Raw genomic sequence first — 21,546 nt, 5'->3', positions numbered from 1 at the left:
TCGATTGACTGTGCATGCATACAGATAGTAGCGGGCATCCTTGGCCTAAATAGCAACAGAAATAGGCCTCTCAGTAGCTGTAATAGACCCCTAAGCCTCTCAGTAGCTGTAATAGACCCCTAGGCCTCTCAGTAGCTGTAATAGACCCCTAGGCCTCTCATTAGCTGTAATAGACCCCTAGGCCTCTCAGTAGCTGTAATAGACCCCTAGGCCTCTCAGTAGCTGTAATAGACCCCTAGGCCTCTCAGTAGCTGTATTAGACCCCTAGGCCTCTCAGTAGCTGTAATAGACCCCTAGGCCTCTCAGTAGCTGTAATAGACCCCTAGGCCTCTCAGTAGCTGTAATAGACCCCTAGGCCTCTCAGTAGCTGTAATAGACCCCTAGGCCTCTCAGTAGCTGTAATAGACCCCTAGGCCTCTCAGTAGCTGTAATAGACCCCTAGGCCTCTCAGTAGCTGTAATAGACCCCTAGGCCTCTCAGTAGCTGTAATAGACCCCTAGGCCTCTCAGTAGCTGTAATAGACCCCTAGGCCTCTCAGTAGCTGTAATAGACCCCCTAGGCCTCTCAGTAGCTGTAATAGACCCCCTAGGCCTCTCAGTAGCTGTAATAGACCCCTAGGCCTCTCAGTAGCTGTAATAGACCCCTAGGCCTCCCAGTAGCTGTAATAGACCCCTAGGCCTCCCAGTAGCTGTAATAGACCCCTAGGCCTCCCAGTAGCTGTAATAGACCCCTAGGCCTCTCAGTAGCTGTAATAAACCCCTAGGCCTCTCAGTAGCTGTAATAGACCCCTAGGCCTCTCAGTAGCTGTAATAGACCCCTAGGCCTCTCAGTAGCTGTAATAGACCCCTAGGCCTCTCAGTAGCTGTAATAGACCCCTAGGCCTCTCAGTAGCTGTAATAGACCCCTAGGCCTCTCAGTTGCTGTAATAGACCCCTAGGCCTCTCAGTAGCTCTATGCCAGCTACTACTACCATATCTGGGACTACCAGCAGTTCTATTCTAGGTGGAAGTGTGGAAGCCACTTTCTGGAACTCATCACATTAAAGGTCTGTTATCCTGTATGACCACTGAACTGGGATTAGTGACCTGAACCTGCTCCAACATAATCTGGATTCTAATGATCTGACTTGTGTCCATCATCACGTCACTCAAATAATGCATTAGAAAAGCACGAAGGCAGCTGGTGCCCCCGTCCCATCTCTGACACTGAGTTTTGTTACCCACTGAGATCTATTCCCATGTTAGCGCAGTACACAGGGAGCGATTGGTCGCTGAGCATGTTTATGCAGGGGCATGTTTATTAAGCTCAGTGAAGTGATCAAGTGCCTGTTTTTATCACTGGCCAATCAGCTTGTAACTGTGAAGTCACAGGCTTGGTTTGAAAAATGACAGGTAGGAGCTGATACGGCCGCTAATACAAATGTTTCTGGCAGTCTGCACGGATCTGACTGATCCGTGCAGGCTGCAAGGTGTAAAAAAAAAAACAGAAAAAAAAAACAAGTGTGGGGTCCCCCCCACAGCTGTAACCAGCTCCAGGCTGAAGGGGCCGGTAATTAAAAATCAGGGAACCCGACAAATAGGGGTTCCCCGATTTTTAACAACCAGCCCCAGGCTCCAGGTCCGGGGCTGGTTCCCAAAATTCGGGGGACAAAATGACTAGGGGGTCCCCCGTATTTTAAGGACCAGCCCCAGGCCAAACCAGCCAGCAGGGTAATGTCACAGCCGGGGGACACTTATGATATAAGGTCCCGCGGCCAAAACATTAACCCCCTGACCGGTCAGCCTGGCCAGGGGCCCTGGGGGAGTGGGGACCCCCCCAATGAAGGGGTCCCCCCCCCTCCAGGACTTACCTGACCAGGCTGAAGCCTGGTGCTGTCCCCGGTGACCCTGGGCTGTGGTCACCGGGCTGATGGCAGTGTAAAAAAAAGAATAAACTATTGTTTAATACTGGTGAACTATGAGTCCCAGCAAGCCTCCCCTGCAAGCTGGGACTTGGAGAACCACAAGTCCCAGCCTGCGGGGCATTAAAGGGCCCGCTGGATCTTGTAGTTCCACAGTATTAAAAATAGTAAAATAAAACACACTGACACACACTTAAAATAAAACTTTAATACATCCAAAGCCCACACATACTAATACTTACCTATCTTCATCCCGTAGGTAGCCCTGGTCCTGATGTCCTGGTCTTGTGGTCCTGTGTCGTCTTCTGGCTCCATGTCGACCGTCGCTGTCCATGTCGTCGTCGCTGTCAGTGTCCGGGTCCGATGAAATCCATGGAGGAAGCTGTGGAAGGAAACTATACTCACCTGTCCCAGGGCGACGTAGTCCAGGGAAGGGGTCTTTGCAAAGAAGCAAACCGAGAACGCGAACCAGACGAACAGCTGAGCCGCACGGTACTCTGTGTACATCGTGCGGCTCCACCGCCAAATGCTGCTATTGGCTGCCTCAGCCCGGTGACCACAGCCCAGGGTCACCGGGGACAGCACCAGGCTTCAGCCTGGTCAGGTAAGTCCTGGAGGGGGGGGGACCCCTTCATTGGGGGGGTCCCCACTCTGCCAGGGCCCCTGGCCAGGCTGACCGGTCAGGGGGTTAATGTTTTGGTCGCGGGACCTTATATAATAAGTGTCCCCCGGCTGTGACATTACCCTGCTGGCTGGTTTGGCCTGGGGCTGGTTCTTAAAATACGGGGGACCCCTAGTCATTTTGTCCCCTGTATTTTGGGAACCAGCCCTGGACCTGGAGCCTGGGGCTGGTTGTTAAAAACCGGGGAACCCTTATTTGTCGGGTTCCCTGATTTTTAATTACCGGCCCTGGCTCCTTCAGCCTGGTGCTGGTTACAGCTGTGGGGGGGACCCTACGCCGTTTTTTTTTTCTAAAGCCAAATACGACAGGACAATCAAGGTGTATTTTCCTGTCGTATTTTGGTGGCTGTTTTACACCAAGTAGCAGCCGTATTATCAGTACGGCTGCTTAGTAAATCAGGAACCACCATTCTTTTGAATGGTGATTTCTGTCGTATTCTATCGATGGTGTAGACATTCGTATTTGTAAATACAAATACGAATGTCCCATCATTAGGAATACGAATTGTTGTATTTTCGGGATTGTAAATCCCGAAAATACAAATGTGTAAAAAATAGGTGTATTTCTGCCTACGAATACACCTATTTTTTACGAATCCATTTTGGTAAATTTCACCCTTTATCACTTAATAAACTACCCCTGAGTGACCAAATTGCTGTGTCTCGTTTTCATCAGTGACCAGTGCTGGCACTGCTGCAAAGTTGGACGCCATGAAAATATGTAAATGTCACGCATGCGTGATTTGTACGCACACTTGTGGCTTCGCCTATACAAGCTGTTCTTTTAGAGTCTGTATGTGGTAATTCACCAAAACTGAAACATTGGAGCCATAGGGGTCAATTTACTAAAATGGGAGTTCTATTTCAGATAGGATGTTGTTATGGGCAACCAACCAGACTCTGCGTCTTATTTATCACCTTATAGAAGATAATAGATAGGAACTGATTGATTGCCCATACCAACATCCCATCTCAAATAGAACTCCCCATAGTGTCTGTGTACAAGTCACAATCACAGTGCATGACATGCCCCTGGAATGTTTGCGACAATTCTGCATATCAGCAGCCACTCCCCCGTTACCTCGGAATGCGGTCATTTGGTCTACAGCATGATGGTCGACAATCATTAGGTCGACATGTGAAAAGGTCGACATGGGTCTAGGTCAGTGGTCAGGGAACTCGGTCCTCATTACCCCACGCAGTGCATGTTTTGCAGGTCTCCTCACAGAATCACAAGTGGAATAATTAACTCCACCTGCGGAGCTTATAATATGTGTCCGTGAGTAATTAGTACACCTGTGCACCTGCTGGGTTACCAGCAAAACATGCACTGTGTAGGGTAATGAGGACCGAGTTCCCTGACCACTGGTCTAGGTTGACATGGGGAAAGGTCGACAGGGTTTTAGGTCAACAGGTCATTAGTTCGACATGGGTCTAGGTCAACATGGGAAAAGGCCAACATGGTTCTAGGTCGAAAGGTCACTAGTTCGACAGGTCATTAGTTCGACATGTCATTAGTTCGACATTGTCTAGCTCGACAGTCAAAAGGTTGACATGGGGTTTTTCACTGTTTTTATGAGCCGACATGTGCCGACAGGTGGTATTTCATGCCCTACCATCCACTAGGGCATGGTGGGAGAATAAAATAGTGTGGCGAGCGCAGCGAAACACCGTGCGGTGCACATTAAACTGTGTCCATGTCAACTGTGTTGACATTCGGGTCAAAAAACAGTGAAAAACCCCATGTTGACCTTTCGACTGTCGACCTAGACACTGTCGACCTAGTGACCTTTCGACCTAGAACCATGTTGGCCTTTTCCCATGTTGACCTAGACCCATGTCGACCTAATGGTGTCGACCTAATGACAGGCATGTCCAATGTTGGCCCTCCAGATGTTTTGAAACTACACATCCCAGCATGCTTTGCAATAGTTTTAGCATTCACTAATAGCAAAACTGTGGCAAAGCATGCTGGGATGTGTAGTTTCAAAACATCTGGAGGGCCAACGTTGGACATGCCTGCTGTAGACCAAATGATCCCAACCCAATACCTCCCACAAACGCTCCAACTGTCAGTCACACTGCGGCCAAATCCCCACGACAACCGGTGATTGTAATGTAACTTGGCACATGCTAAGTGCGGCTCATACGCATGCACAGACCAATCGCTCGATAATCGCTCAACTGCAAAAATATTGGTTTTGCGTCCATCTCAGAATGAGACCCTTATGTGTAAATTTACCAAAGCTTCTAAAAACGAAAAGAGGTTTTGTTTCCCAGAGCAACCAATCAGATTCTAGGATGCAAAAGAGAAATGTTAGACAGACTCTGATTGGTTGCTATAGGCAACAGAAGCTTTAGTAAATTAACCCCTTAGAGCACTATCCTGGCTGAGGTCTGAGGCTCTCTATACACAGCAGCAGCCACCGCAGCGTCTATAGTGTGACATTAGAACACTTTCCCTTCCGCGTATCTGTTACCAGTTCTGAGGTGTTTTGTCACTGAATAAATACTGATCCTTTCCTTGTTACAGGATTCTGCAGAAAACAGGTTCCAGCCTTATCACCAAACATGTATCTGCTATAAGTGGGGATTATAGAAGGGTCGCTGCCATCAGCGTTCCGCAGCCGGTCCCGGTCTAAGGGCCTGATTTATGTTTGAGGACACACAAAAAACAAGGATGGTGCCAGTCGCACTGGAGATACTACATTTAATATATGGTTTTTCGGGGGACCCCTTTCAAGAAGTATATTGATTTTATTGGGATTCTTTATTGATAGATTTCTGTAGGGGGTGCTACCATCGGACACGAGGCAAGACAATTTTTAAAGAAAAGGGAAGAGTGTCACTGCGTGGTGCACATGAAAGAGAAATGAAGTAAAAATGAACTTTTATTGAATTCTTAATAAAACGTTGCGAAATATTGACATAAAAATTATACACAAAATGACAAGGACAGTGTGGTTAAAAAGGATACTTGATCCTAGCACTGTGGTTCCCCTCCACACTGCTTCCCCACTGTATATATCAGTTTCTTTGCAGCAAACGTTACACAATGAATACATGCTGCAGCCTTACCAGGTACATTGGTCTGCGTACGCTTCGCAAACACACTTCTTCTGGTCCTGAAGAAGCGTTGGAAATACCATCCGCACGTTGCACCCGACCGGCTCAGAGAATCTTAGCGGTCTGTGCGGGTACGCATCACTTGCCCCCACCAAGGGCGGTGGTGCAGTACGCATTGCCCGATACTGTATATCTAACTACTTATTAACAGCCGCCCGCTACATTGTAGCCATATCATTTATTGCCATACTACCGTGATATACACACTGACAGACTCCACATGGGAGCCAATCTGACTATAACTTGTGAAAGGGTAGGAACAATTAAGGCTGCAGTATATATTCATTGTGTAACGTTTGCTGCAAAGAAACTGATATATACAGTGGGGAAGCAGTGTGGAGGGGAACCACAGTGCTAGGATCAAGTATCCTTTTTAACCACACTGTCCTTGTCATTTTGTGTATAATTTTTATGTCAATATTTCGCAACGTTTTATTAAGAATTCAATAAAAGTTAATTTTTACTTCATTTCTCTTTCATGTGCACCACGCAGTGACACTCTTCCCTTTTCTTTAAAAATTATAAAACCTGATTTATGTTTGTAAGTGGTGCAAAAAAGCAAGATAGTGGGTGATACCATGCTGCACTCCGGGGGGCAGATGTAACATGCGCAGAGAGTTAATTTCACATGGGATGTTGCCATGGGCAACCAATCAGAATCTACTTCTTATTTATTTAGCACCTTCTAGAACCGGGGTGGGCAATAAGCAGCCCTATAGCTGTTGATGAACTACACATCCCAGCATGCATTGCATCAGTTTCAGCATGGCCATATAGCAAAACTAAGGCAATGAAGGATATGGTTTTCAGGGGTAGATTTATTAAGCTTGATGGGGTGATAAAGTGTCTGTTTTTTTTATCACCGGCCAATCAGCTCCTACCTGTCATTTTTCAAACCAAGCCTGTAACTTCACAGTTAAGGGGCCCATACACGGTCCGTTAAACGGATCCGTTTGGGTCTTAATTAGCACGCTTCGCATCGTATCGCATGCCTAGTGCATGCGGTGTGCATGCAATGCGATCCGATGCGAAGTTTAGCTAGTACAAAAAGTATGTGCAGCACATACTTTTTGTACCATACTATGTGATGCGCGGGAGCACGCATCGCATAGTACAAAACGGACGGTCCGGGAACGGACCGTCTATGGGCACCTTTAGGCATACTTGCCTACCTGACCCTCTCCATGCGGGAGAAAATGCTCTGTTTCTGGACTTCCCTGGTAATGTATGATTGCCATCATCTGTGGGGAGCTAGGTAAAGGTGTTTCACCACAGGTGATGGCAATCATACATTACCAGGGAAGTCCAGGAGCAGAGCATTTTCTCCCTCATGAAGAGGGTCAGGTAGGCAAGTACACAGTTTGGAGATGATTGGCCGGTGATAAAAACAAGACACTTTATCACTTCACCAAGCTTAATAAATCTGCCCCTCAGTCTTTTACAGCTGATACAGCAGCGCTTCCTTATTTGACATAAATGAATTGTCTGGAATACTGTATATTTTTGTGTATCTAATAGGAGGTCTACAATTCCCTTCAATTGGGAGCCTCAGCTGTGCCAGATTATTAGTAATTTTACCATCTCATCGCCACCATCAGTCACCAGCACCTCTATGTTTGGCTTTAGTTATTGCTGGCAATGATCTGAAGTCAATTAACTGATTAAGTTAAATATTGCGTCCCCCCAAAAAAAGTGAGGGCTGCCATTTTTAGTGGATATTTTGCACATCACTCACATCAGCATTGGCTCTCACCCACAGGACCCCCATAGAGGCATAAGATCCATGAGATCCATAAGATGAGATCCATAAGATGCGATATTGTACATTCAATTAAAAATCTTTTCAATTGTATAGATTGTATATCTCGTCGATCTCTTCCATGCACAAACACATAAGATGCATGCAATGCTTGCGATCTCGTCCCGACACATACAATCTAGATCGTGGGCACGGTGCTAGGAAATAAGTACCAATGGTTTTTTTTGTTTTTTTTTTATTGCGTAAATTGGGAAAGAGAAGTATTGTATAGATGATCCCAGTGCACCATATCGAAGGTCTTTTCGGCATCAAGAGATAATATAAGAGTTTGACCTGGTGCACTCCGAATCCAAAATAGCAGCTAAAACACGTCTAATAGTGCCAGGGTTTCTGCCCTTTATGAAACCCGTCTGATCCGGGTGAATGAGCGAAGATAACAAGACTTTAAGGGGCTCAGCTAAAACCTAGGTCTGTAGGAACCGGGATCAGACATTAAATTAGATTGCCGTCATTAAATGGGTCAGATCCCCACAGGGGTATGGAAACTATTTTACCTTTCCCCTGGCCGCCGAAACCCTCCCCCCGAAGCCCAGGGCAGGCGACAGGGGGGGTCAAGGGAGACAAGTGTGACGGGCCCCAGCAATCTCAAGGGCCCCAGAGCTTCCATGCCCCATCACGGCCACTGGCCCATCAGTGACCCTCGCGGCCAGGCCCTCTACTGTGCACCATCTGTGTGTGGCTGAGTCTGACTGACACTGTGTGCCACTGCTGTCTACTGTGTGTGCGCCCTGCCGTTCAGTGCTCGGAGTCATCTATGCTGTGTGTGCACATGGCCTGTGGCCGCAGGTGTACAGCCATACCCGCCGCTGGCACTGTAGCCTCAGTCTCTGGCTCCTGTACTTTATAGCACATTCACAGGTCGTCTGTTCCTTGCCTGCTTGTAGTGCTCAGCGTTCTTTTGTGAAAGTGACAGGCCAGCAGAAGGCAGCAGCCAGGAGCCAGGCCAACAGGACTGAGAACGAGAGAAGTCTGCACCTGAAAGCAGGATCTGGAGCAGCGAAAGGTTAAATGAAGCTCATACAGAAGAGGGTTGTGTGGATTTGGGATTAGGTGGGGCTCCAGAAATATAATTGTACAGGGCCCCAAGAATTCTGTTGCCAGCCCTGCCGAAGCCTATCCCAAACTACACATCCCAGGATGCTTTGCATTAGTTTTGCTATGTGGCCATGCTGAAACTGATGCAAGGCATGCTGGGATGTGTAGTTCATCAACATCTGGAGGGCCGGTGTTGCCCAGCCCTGCGCCTAGTCCATAATACCATTTGGTAGGTGGGATTCTCTAGTTTTTAATTCCAAAATCTAAGAAATCTATTTCCGGGAACTGGAGATATCTGCAGTCAAGCAAGCTGTCCTCCCACCAGAAAATTATGAATAATAAGCCCACTCCACTATACACCCCTCCTCTGCGTATTAAACATCCTCTACCACCCTGGAAGTTATGTATCAGGGCCCCTTCATTCAGACCAATGCCCCCTTCTCCCACCCCATCTTCCACCATCTGTGCAGTAAAGGGGTAATTAGTGGAAATTACTGATCCAGGCCCTACATGCTAAGTGGTTGATATAATACCCCCTACCACCAGCGGGACATCAAAGCTTCCGCTCATAGCACCCCCCACCCCTACCACTGGAGGATAGGTAGGGGCCCCAATACATTGCTATGCCCAGGGGTCTACACTGCTGTTATGTGAATATATATATATATATATATATCTCTAAAACAAATAGAGGGGGCGCTTCATAGTGTTATACCGTTTATTTAAAACAGGTGGACAATGCTAACAGCAAATCTCCTATTAGGAAGGTAGAACCCGTACCGAGGTGTTCCTCCGGTGTGGGCTGGCTACCACAAGATATATATCAAATAACCACTGGCACAAACTGCAGGCACTTGTAGCTCACTCACGGAACCTCTCACTGCTCCAGGAGCACGATGTCAATTCCGGAACCCGGCGCCTCAGCGTCTTTGAGCAAAAGCAGCCACAGAGCACGATCTCCAGCGGCACACAATGCGTCACACAGGCCACGCCCCATACTAGTACAGTAAGGTGCAAATAGTGCTGTGCTAGGTGACCAAAAGAGCGCATACAACTTCTTTTGGTCACCTAGCACAGCACTATTTGCACCTTACTGTACTAGTCTTGAAGAAAAGACCTGTCGGTCTTGAAACGTCGACTGAGATGTACACCTTTCACCTGATGAAATAAAACTACCTTCTGTTTTAAGACTGTGGAGTGCCGCTTCTCCTTACCGGATCTGCCAAGGCCAGGAGGTATCGGGTATCTATATACAGGTTGAGTATCCCGTATCCAAAATGCTCGGGACCAGGAGAATTTTGGATAACGGATTATTCCGTATTTCGGAATATTTTAATATTTCAATGATGTATTTTGAAGTATCTTGCATTTATGCTGTATAAACACATAATATACACACAAATATATTTTATTACCACATAAAATACACACAAATATATTTTAATTGTTCAAAAAACAAGGTTTCAAAACGTGAAACAAAATTTGTGTACTATCTCAGCACTGAATTTGAATGCCAAGCAATCATTGTCTTGCACATATATAGTGCCAGTTACATATCATGTCCCCAGTGATGCTGTTACAAATGTCCCCAGTGAGTTTTTAGCAAAAAAAAAAAAAAAAATTTCACTTTCTGGAAAGTCCGTATTTCGGAATAATTTGGATAACGGATATTCGGATACGGGATACTCGACCTGTATATATATTTATTATTATTATTTATATACATTTGGTCTATCTATAATACTTTAACTGACCCGGCATATACTGGGTCACCTAAGTGTCCACCTCTGTGCTTTGCTCCACCCCTCTGGAAACCCCCTTCTGAAAATCCTGCATTTGCTCCTGGGGGTGGTACCCTGCAGCCAGTATCTCTGCAGCGAAGCGGCCCCCCACCTACACTACATGGTCATCACACTGCTGCTGATCTACATTATTTTTCCACTGTTATAAAAAAAAAAATGCAAAAATCATTTAAAGAGCCCCAAATACATTTTGGCCACTAACAGACCTCTATACTGGTAACCAATGTTACCTTTTTGGGGTACAGGCACTGGGTGGGGATTATTGTATAGACAATGTCTAGCCATACTTGCCTACTTTTGAAAAGTCGTTTCAGGGAGATTATAGATCACACTGTAGGGCATCGTGTGGAGTGCCGTTGAGGGGGCGTATCACATTTTACCCAAAGGGCGTGTCTATCTCCACCCATGGGCATGTCTACTGTCACTCAGGGGTGTGCCCTGCAGTGGCAGGTAAAAAGTAAAGTACAAAGTGCAGTACTGGCCACACACACTGATATCTCAGCTACATGGTGACAGACATGGTGCTTGGGCTGGGGGCCACATGCTGTGTCCCTTACCACATTATTACCAGCCTTCCTTTTAAAGCTTGTCCCTGTTCGTTTTTGACTTGTGCATGCACAGTCCGGATTGTGAAAGGAGGCGGCTTAGGGGATTTCTGGAGCTGCGCTTCAATTTGTAGGCCACCGGGGTACTCAGCCACACATCATAGTACATTCTACACAGCACCCCCCTCCCATATTACACCCTGTACACACAGCACATTCTACAAGACACCATAATATATCATATGCAGCTTCAACCCATATTACACCCATTACATATACACAGCACCCCCCTCCCCCATATTACACCCTGTACAGTACACACAGCACATTGCACAAAACAATATAGTATATTACATGCAGCTTCCCCCCCATATTACACATATTTACATATACACAGCACCCCCTCCCCCATATTACACCCTGCACAGTAGACACAGCACATTGTATAAAACACCATAGTATATCACATGCAGCTTCCCCCCATATTACACCCATTTACATGTACACAGCACCCCCCCCCCATATTACACCCTGTGCACAAAGCATAATGTACACAACACCATAATACATTACACACAGCTAGTACATGCAGCACATTGCACACAACATATTAAATTATACATAGCAGCCCCATATTACACCCAGCACACACACATAATACACCAGCCCCCATTTCCTCAGTGTACACAGCACTCACCTGGCTGTGTTGTTGCTCATGTCAGGGACTTGCAGGGAACCAGCCAGCATGTGGTGAGGGAGGGAGGCGGAGAGGCAGGAAGAGCTGGTCTGTGTAACACGGAGCTGAGTGTGGGGGCGGGCCCAGACTCAGGGAAGCCCCGACTGCAGCCGACTGCAGTGCCAGATGACCTGATGCACAGACTTCCGGTCTTTACGCACAGGAGCTGGTCACCGCTACCCATAACACCGCGGTGGCCGGCTGTGACTCCCCCACACAGGCCCCGCCCCCCGCCAGTACGCACGCGCGCATGCGCAGTCCGAATGTCCAGAAAATAATCCCAGAAACCGTGAGGTATAAGGGGCTTTGCGGGGCAGAGGGAGGGTCAAGCAAAAAGCGGGACCCTCCCGCAAGTATGTGTCTAGCTAGTCAACAGGTTGTCCCCAAAAGGTCAACATGGAATAGGTCGACAGGGTCAAAAGGTCGACATGAAAAAAAAAAGGTAGACATGATTTTTGGACCCCCAAGAACACGCTTTGCTCGCTATGCTTCGGTCTCTGGGCTTCGCTACACTCGGCTCGCTATTATATTCTCCTTCTATGTCGACATGAATGGTGAAGTAAGAACAAGCTGGTTAAAAAAATAAAAAAAAATAATGAAAAAGTCATGTTGACCTTGTCTACCTATTTCATGTTAACATTTGAGCCAGTCGACATTTTGGCCCTGTTGAACTATTGCATGTTGACCTTTTGACCTATTGCATGTCGACCTTTTGGGGTAGACCTGACTGTTTATCTAGACACTGTAGATCTATCAACCGTAAACCAACAGACATGCTATCTATGAAATGGGTGTTTCGGGTCAGTAACTTGGCGATGACCATGCGATCGCTCAGAACTCTTCCATCTCACGTGTCGGCCGACTTCTGCGCTCAATCGCAGCGTACAAACAGAGCTTGGATGGCTGTGTCAGCCGCATCTTTTGCAGCCCGCATGGAAGCACTAATGATGAACAGAGCGTGGGACAGACCGCCAAGTGCGGATTCCTGCATTACCATAGTGCACCAATGAGACATCTGCGTCCAGACGGAGAGCCAGGTGCAAATGCTCAGAATCCAGAACCAGAGCATTCATTCTGTATGTCAATTCAGCGTCTACATAATGGGACTGGTCATAAGGAGGACGCACACATTATGTCACACCATTAAAAATAGCAAGTCATTTGTAAGTGCTCAAATTATGCTGTAAGGAGGGAGAACGCCTTAACGGGTATTTAACAGAATTAGATGTGCAGCTTGTGCACTGCGGTGTGGTGCAGCCTCAGATCTGCCAGATATAATACATGGGAGGGAGTGGTGGTGATGTTGTATGTCTGAGCAGACCGTACAGAGGGTGACAGATACAGACCGTAAATCGCCCATATGAAATTCTCTCACCTCACCTACATCAGACCAGGAGGGGCTCAGCTCTGTAGTTTGGGCAAAACATAAACAAAATTTTGACATTTAAAGAGTACTGCCCCCTCCCTCCTCCCACTCTGCTATTGTACAGTGGCTTCTAATGTAATGGTGCCCATACACATGTGAAATGTGGCATGCGATCCATGTAATTTTGTTGAATTGTCTTGACAAATCGCATGGACTGCATGACATTGCCGATGAAATGAGCGGGCCCGCTGGTTGAATCTCGCATCGATAGATATTATGTGCTGCACATAATATCTATCACATTGTATATGTGATCGCATGTGATTTTTAACCACATGCGATCACTCGCTATGCGATCTGCAGCAACGGGTGGCAGTGTAGCGGGCAGCAGGAGGGCTGGCGGTAGAATTTGAAGAGAAAAAATATTTATTATTTAGACTGGGCAGCCCTCTGATTGGCTGAGCTCTCTGGGCCAATCAGAGGGCCACCCACAGGTGGCAGGAGGGCTGGTGGTTGGAGGTAGAATTTGAAATTAATTAATTTGAAATGACTTCCGCGATTAAGTCATGCTCCCAAATTTTACCGGGGCCCAGCATACCTCTCAGCGACCCTGGCCAAAGGTGGATTGGCCATAGGGCTCAGAAGGAAGATTGCCGTTGGGCCACCAGGCATTTCCCCTGTGAACCCTATGGCCAATCCACCCCTGCAACTTTCCCTATTGTGTTTTACTTTGTAGACTAAAAATATGAATAAATACAAATGAAACACATAACTCTGACAGCCACATGAATCTACCGACTATTTCACAATGTCAGGGGTGATGGTTGTAATGAGATTCTAGAGCAATGTCAGTAATTACTGGTGACGAGCCTACCTGAGTCTTCATTATTGACATAACACTGAAGTGGGACAAATCTGGTATGGTACAGATGTGCGCTGATGTATCCAACCCCACCTGGCCGTCCATGCATCACATCACACAGAGAGGTCACAGATTATATTTACAGTATCTAAAACAAAGAAACATTTTGAAATTATGTTACTAAGCCTATGGAATAATAAGTAACATTTAAAATCAATAGACGATTATCCGTGGCTTTGACCGACAAACACCAGGCTTGTTTAGCATTTATTTCTATTGTCATTTTAAAGCCATTGGTCAAGGCCACCAGTGGATATCAGCTTTGACAAAGGGAGCCTTAGAAAATGTAGCAAGGGTCTGATTCAACGTTAGGAGAAAATAACAGAAAAAGGTGCAAATAAGGAGCAATTTTGCACTGTGGTGCAATGCTAATTATTTTTGCATGCGGGGTAAATAGTGTCTGTTTCTGCATGAAGTGAACAAATACTGCGGTGCTTTGTTGTTACACCAGAATACTGAAATACAAAATGCTCCTTCAGAGCCGGCCCTAGGCATAGGCAAACTAAGCATATGCCTAGAGGCACTAGCAGCTTCTGCTGATTTAAATGATATGCATCATGATTATATTCTGTGTGTGAGTGAGGCTGTATCTGCATATGCAATAGTGTATTCATGGAAATCACTGTAACATAGCATTCCGTATGCAGGTACAGCAACAGTCGCACATAGAATATAGCCATGCCACATAACATTTTAATAATCGGAAACTCCTTGTGTGTCCTGGTCACATAACAATGCAAATAAGACGAAATTTCAGCAAAAAAGGCACCCGTTAGCAGAACTGGCCAGGAGCTGCAGTGCCTATGCAGTGCAGAGCTCCAAGATGTATGAGGAAACATCTGTATCCAAGCAGAGGCAGAGGTCACAGTGTTAGCGGCTGTGCGAGTGCTGTCTGCGGGTGGGTTGGTTGTGCAATAGTGTTTGGCATATGTGTAAGGGGCATTATGTGTGTCATGTATAAATGCATTAAATGTGCGACATGTGTAACAGGCATTATGTGTGTCATGTGTATAAGGGCATTAATAATGTGCAAAGGGCATTATGTGTGTCATGTGTATAAGGGTATTAATAATGTGCAACATATCATATGTGTAAGGGGCATAGGGGGAAATTTACTATAGGAAATTTGTAAAAAAATAGTTGTATTTGTATCCAGAAATACACTTATTTTTGACATTTACTATCCCGAAAATACGGCAATTCGTATTCGTATTGATAGCACATCCATACGAATACAAATTGCTGTATTTTCGGGATAGTAAATGTCAAAAATAAGTGTATTTCTGGATACAAATACAACTATTTTTTACAAATTTCGGTACTCTTTACCTAGAAGGGCGCCAGCGATTGAAATCGCGGTCGTCGGGGGTAAAAATCGCGGTCATCGCGGGCATCGCGGGTAAATCGGGATGGCCGCGATGCCCGCGATGACCGCGATCACCGCGATTTTCCCATAGGGAACAATGTTAAAACGGCAGATTGACCGCGATTTTACTGTTAAATGCCTCAATGGACCCGATTTGGGGCCAAATAGGCCAAATTAACCCTTAAATGTCCCCCCAAATTTTTAACGCCACCCCACGATCCACGCCAACCCGAAGCGTGGCGAGCGCAGCGAGCCCGCGAGGGGCGGCGGTACGCGTCCTCCGACCTTTTCATGCCCTACTATCCACTAGGGCGTGGTGTGAGAATATAATAGTGTGGCGAGCGCAGCGAGCCACCGAGCCCGAAGCGTGGCGAGCGCAGCGAGCCCCGCGAGGGGACGCGGATACCTTCACAGTTATGCGCGTCCCCTCGCGGGCTTCACAGGTGTCCGTGGCGAGGCGGACACCTGTGAAGCCCGCGAGGGGACGCGTCTACCTGTGAAGGTATCCGCGTGCGCTCGCCACGCTTCGGGCTCGGTGGCTCGCTGCACTCGCCACACTATTATATTCTCACACCACGCCCTAGTGGATAGTAGGGCATGAAAAGGTCGGAGGACGCGTACCGCTGCGCTCGCCACGCTTCGGGTTGGCGTCGATCGTGGGGTGGCGTTAAAAATTTGGGGGGACATTTAAGGGTTAATGGGCTCTGTGGCCCATTTAACATTGATTCCTATGGCCAAATCGGGTGGATTGAGCCATTTAACAGTAAAATCGGGTCCATCGCGCCTTTTAACATTGATTCCTATGGGAAATCGGGAGCATCGCGTCGCGGGCATCGCGGGTACATTTATGGCCGGCCGATTCCATGTTTAACATTGGTTTCAATGGGAAATCGCGGGCATCGCGTCGGTCGCGTCGCGGCCATACATAAATGTACCCGCGATGCCCGCGACGGGCGCCCTTCTAGGTAAAGAGTACCCAAATTTCCTTTAGTAAATTTCCCCCATTATGTGTGTCATTATGTGTATGAAGGGCATTAATAAAGGTTGGCATAATGTGTAAGGGGCATTATGTTTATAAGGACATTAATAATGTGTGTCATGTGTAAGGGGCATTACTGTGTTGTATTATCAGGGGTGCCGAGAGAAAGGGGTAGGGGGTACAAACTACCCAGGCCAAAGTCTGATGGAAGGGCCCAGTGGGGACCCCGGGCCCCAGGGGCGGATTGGCCCAACGGGAAACCGGGCTATTTCCCGGTGGGCCGGCCCAAAACGCCGTAAAAATGGGCCGGCTGCGCTCCCCTTGGACTTTCTTGGCACTTTTCCCACATCCAAAATGGCCAGGGGAGGGCTGCTGCGCATGCGCGATAGTGCACAGCACTTCCCATGGTACTTCGTGTGCGGCGTCAGCGCGGGCTCCCACTGCTCCTGTTCCCCACCTGGAGGCAGTAGAGCAGGTGAGCCCCCCTGCCCCGCAAAAACAAACACCACCCGCCTCTGGCATTTTGGGCTGGCCCACCGGGAAACCGGGCACTTTCCCGGTGGGCCGGCCCAAAACGCTGTAAAAACGGGCCGGCCACCACGCTCCCCCTGGACTTTCTTGCCACTTTTCCCACATCCAAAATGGCCACGGGAGGGCTACTGTGCATGCGCGATAGCGCACAGCACCTCCCATGGTACTTCGTGTGCGGCATCAGCGTGGGCTCCCACTGCTCCTGTTCCCCACCTGGAGGCAGCAGAGCAGGTGAGCCCCCCGCCCCACATAACAAAAACCGCCCGCCGCCTCGCTCCCCCCGGCATTACAGCAGCGCTACCCCCCCGGGCTGCCTCCACCAGCACCCCCCCCCCGTGTTGCCTCCGCCAGCACCACCCAACCCCCCCCCCCAGCCTCCACCAGAACCCCAATGCCCCCCCCCCGGGCTGCCGGCGCCAGCACACCCCCCCTTAAGGGCTGCTGCACGAGTTCTCCCGGGCTGGGTTGCAGTGTGGCCATGGAGGTGCTTAAAATACAATATTTTCTCATGATTTTTTTCTAATGTGAGGAGTAATGTATATAAGGTAAAGTGGTACTACTGTTTGATGTAACGTGAATAAGGGACACCATCACATGATATAATGTAAATAAAGTTGCACTACTGTGTGGCATAATTTGAATTGGGGGTACTGTTGTATGGCCATGCCCCTTCCCAGCAAGAACACACCCCTGTTTGGACTGCGCACCGAATGTGTGCACTGTTTCTATTTAAAATATTGCGGGTAGTAGGAACACCAAAAGTATGACTGCTATGATGAGGGTTGATGGCGTTGGGAAAGGGGAGCGGGGTCAATGTCGGAACTAGTAGCGGTGCTAAGGGGCACCAGCCAAAATCTTGCCTAGGGCGTCATTTAGGCTAGGGCCGGCTCTGAGTAGAGTCTGCTGCTTCCAGCAACCCTTAGAATCATGAATAACACACACTAGCGCAGTGGTTCCCAAACGGTGCGCCTAGGCTCCCTGGGGTGCCTCGGGTTGGTCGTCCAGGACCAATTCAAATTATTTTGCCAATCATAAAATGTGTAGAATCAGAACCAAATCCTGCCCTTTACCACATGACTGAACCTAAGAAGCACATATAAACACAATCTACTTAATTTGATATATATTTTTTGGGGCCTAGGGGTGCCTTGGAAAAATTCTGATACTCTAGGGTGCCGTGATTAAAAATTGGGAACCCCTGCACTAGCGTAATATGTTCACAAGATCTCCTTGAAGCTATGGGAGAGATTTACTAAGATGTGTAGTCTTCTTCAAATGTGATGTTACTATCGGCAACCAATCAGATCCTATCTACTACCTTCTAGAGGGTACTAAATAAATAAGAAGTAGATTCGGATTGGTTTCCCATAGCAACATCATATGTGAAGTAGAATACACATCTTAGTAAATTTCCCCCTTATGTGCCCGATTCTCTCCATGGCCCTTACTGTGTGCAGTTTGTATATTCTCCCCGTATTTGTGTGAGGTTCCTCAGGGTAACACAGCTTATAAGCAGTGATTGGGCTACTCATGATGCAGCGGATGCAGACAGGTATTTTGTGATAGGCTGCAGTAGTTTTCTATGCAATAAATGTTCATTTCTACAGTATATTCAGTTTATTGTAATCATAAAACACTGTTGTGGTGTCCCCCCAATTTATATTCTAACAAAAATACTGCTGTTCCTGTGAGGAATATGTTTTAGGATCCACACCTACTAACATGTATATATGATCACAGAGATCATCAAAGAAGGAGCAGAGATGGCAGCAGCAATGACAGATAAAATCACTGGGCCCAGCAGCAGCACTGAGATGGCTTCAGTTGATGCCTCAAACCACCCTGTTCTTTTTGTGGTGACTCTTTAGACCTAATATGTCACTTCCCACTGATTTCCCAAATGAGTTACTGTGTAGTAGTAGTGGGAAGATGATGTGGGTTATGGGGCAGAGAGACCAACTGCCATTTCCAACTGCCGCCCGCATGCCACATGCCAGGTATAAAACATCAGTGCACTGGCCTCTCACTGGCATTTCTTGAGCAGAGGCAGAGGTGAGTGCAAGAAAAAAAGACCCCCCTAGAGAGAACCAGTTTTTACAGAGTTTACTCCAGGTAATACTAGTGATCAGTGATCAGCGCACATTAACATCTGTGTTTTTTTTTTCTTTTTTTTGTGCACCTTTGGTGCAATTTACCAACAACGATGAGCCGGAGGGAATTGGCCCAGTTAACTGGAACTGGGCCATATCCGAACACCTCCTGGCTCCGTTCAGGGCGCCGCAGACCATCTGGTGTACCATCTGCAGCAGCCCCAACATCAGGAGGAACACCAGCAGCAGTGCCGTCCTCAGGAGCACCAGCAGTGGCAGGAGCACGAAGACCAGCAGTCATCCTTGCCCGCCTTCCATCCTACAGGAGATGCACCTTTACAGAAGGAGGCGCTGTAGAGTCCTGCCCCATCTGCATCTCCCAGTTTCGGATTGGAGAGGAAGTGGCGGTCACATCCTGCAGGCATGTTTTCCACATCTCATGCCTGACACAGTGGCTGGACATTAACACCATCTGCCCCCTGTGCCGCTCCCGATGCCTGAGCAGACTTTTCCTGCGTTATCTTTAGAGGAAATCCGAGGACGTAAGTACTGTTACAGCTGGTTGTGTCCTTGTTGTCTTGTCTCCCCCTGTCTACCCTACTCGGGGATTAGCTACTTGCTGCTGTTGTCAGCAGAAGTCTAGAGGGATTTTTACCTTTTTACCTGAACTGACGGACTTAATTTGGCTCATTTAAATTTGGCTAATTGGCAACAATTCAAATTCCTCAGTCCCTCAGCAGGGTTTTGGGTTCACCTCTTGCCGAGTTTTACTTGTGTTATCCTTGCTCTCCCCCAACCCCCTTTCCCCTCATGTGTCTTTATATTGCTTCTGATTGGCCCTGAAGCTTGTCTTAATTCGGCTAATTGGCATTCAATTAAACAAATATTTTTTTTTGTTTTGGCAGATCATCCATTTTATTAAGATTTAATTCTTTGGGAGCTATTCATGAAGCAGTGAAAGAGGGGAGAAGTGTGATTGGTTGCCATGGGTAACATCTCCACTGGCCCACCCCTCCACTCTTCTCACTGATTCCCGAATAGGCCCCTTTGCCACCAAAATTTAGCTCAATAAACATATTTGAATATTTGTAATGTGTTTGAAATAAATTCCATCCATATTCTGCCAAATTCATGTCTCCGAGTCTTTATTTATATTCTGGTTCTTATGAGTGTGTGATTATATGGTATATACTGTACATAGGACACCCCTCAGATGGTTGAGGGCTTATGGATCTTCATGCTTTACCACTATACAGTTCTTTAATTGATTTACTAATAAATAAATATATATATATATATATATATATATATATATATACAGGTCGAGTATTATCCCGTATCCAAATATACGTTATCCAAATTATTCCGAAATACGGACATTCCAGAAAGTGAAAAAAAAATTTTTTTTTGCTAAAAACTCACTGGGGACATTTGTAACAGCAGTACTGAGGACATGATATGTAACTGGCACTATATATGTACAAGAAAATGATTGCTTGGCATTCAAATTCAATATCTGAGATAGTACACAAATTTTGTTTCACGTTTTGAAACCTTGTTTTTTGAACAAATAAAATATATTTGTGTGTATTTTATGTGGTAATAAAATATATTTGTGTGTATATTATGTGTTTATACAGCATAAATGCAAGATACTTCAAAATACATCATTGAAATATAAAAATATTCCGAAATACGGAATAATCCGTTATCCAAAATTCTCCTGGTCCCGAGCATTTTGGATACGGGATACTCAACCTGTATATATAAACATACAAATAGGTGACCATTGCTGATGCCAAATTACTCTGAATCTTTTAATATAATTTGTTAATGTTATTTTAGTGTTTAGTGTAAACAGTGATACGTTATTATTGTGTGGTTGGTGCAGGGGACATCAGATCACCAAATTAGCCCAACGCATTTTTTTTTTATAATCACAGAGGACATGAAGCAGCCACATCTTGGTAATTGTTCACCCTGACAAATGCATAACAATGGGTCTGTGGGCTGTGTGTGCACAACTGATACACATCTTCTTGTGGCTACACAGGAGTCACTGGATGGCATGGGGGTATTTGCACATAGGGCCCGATTCAGGCCTGATCACTGGGCAGAGGGTTTTCAGAGTCCAGCGATCAGGTAAACGCCATCCTATGCCGACGCGCACAAGCAAATTCCTGCCCATGTGCACCATGGAATGGTTTTCTCTCTGTGCAGCGCTAAGTAAGCCAGGACTTACTTGGCGCTGCGATGGCCGTGGGGAGAAAGAGGCTGCTCCCAATGGTGGGGGAAAGCCTGTGCCCCAGAAGGGTGTGGTATGCCGTTCCGACAGTAGGGATCCCGACAGTCATTAACCCGACATCAGGATCCCGACTGGCCGGACTCAGACAGCATGGCCAGCGCAACAAAACCCCTTGTGGGCTCGCTGCACTCGCCATGCTGCAGGCACGTTGGCTCTCTACGCTCGCCACCTATTCTATTCTCCCTCTATGGGGGTGTTTTAACAGTCGGGATCCTGACGTCGGGTTAATGACTGTTGGGATCCCGACTGTCGGGACCCCATCCGGCACCCCCCCCCCCCCCCAGAATGGGTTACTGCCCCCAAGCCCTGCATTCTGATCTGATTTGGGCCCATTGACAACACT

At 47.0% G+C, this 21,546-nt stretch overlaps 1 protein-coding gene across 2 annotated transcripts in view; it reads right to left on the bottom strand.

Moving 5' to 3' along the window:
• The window catches only part of RHPN2 (rhophilin Rho GTPase binding protein 2), a 77,461-nt gene extending 63,441 nt beyond the window's left edge, over positions 1–14,020 (bottom strand). Inside the window, exon 1 of one of the 2 annotated variants that reach the window (XM_083164745.1) lies at positions 13,885–14,020. In XM_083164745.1, coding sequence (XP_083020871.1) covers positions 13,885–13,977 — 93 coding nt within the window. In that variant the 5' untranslated portion in view covers positions 13,978–14,020. Of the gene's footprint in view, positions 1–11,605; positions 11,710–13,884 lie in introns of those variants that run through there. The other variant, XM_083164747.1, reaches the window with a different exon arrangement.
• Positions 14,021–21,546: the final 7,526 nt, after the last annotated feature.

This window comes from Crinia signifera, chromosome 11, assembly GCF_055691185.1.
Source record: "Crinia signifera chromosome 11, ASM5569118v1, whole genome shotgun sequence".
Taxonomy (NCBI): Eukaryota; Metazoa; Chordata; class Amphibia; order Anura; family Myobatrachidae; genus Crinia; species Crinia signifera.
The sequence above is the reverse complement of the archived record's forward strand: the minus strand, read 5'-3'. Positions and strand labels throughout refer to the sequence as shown.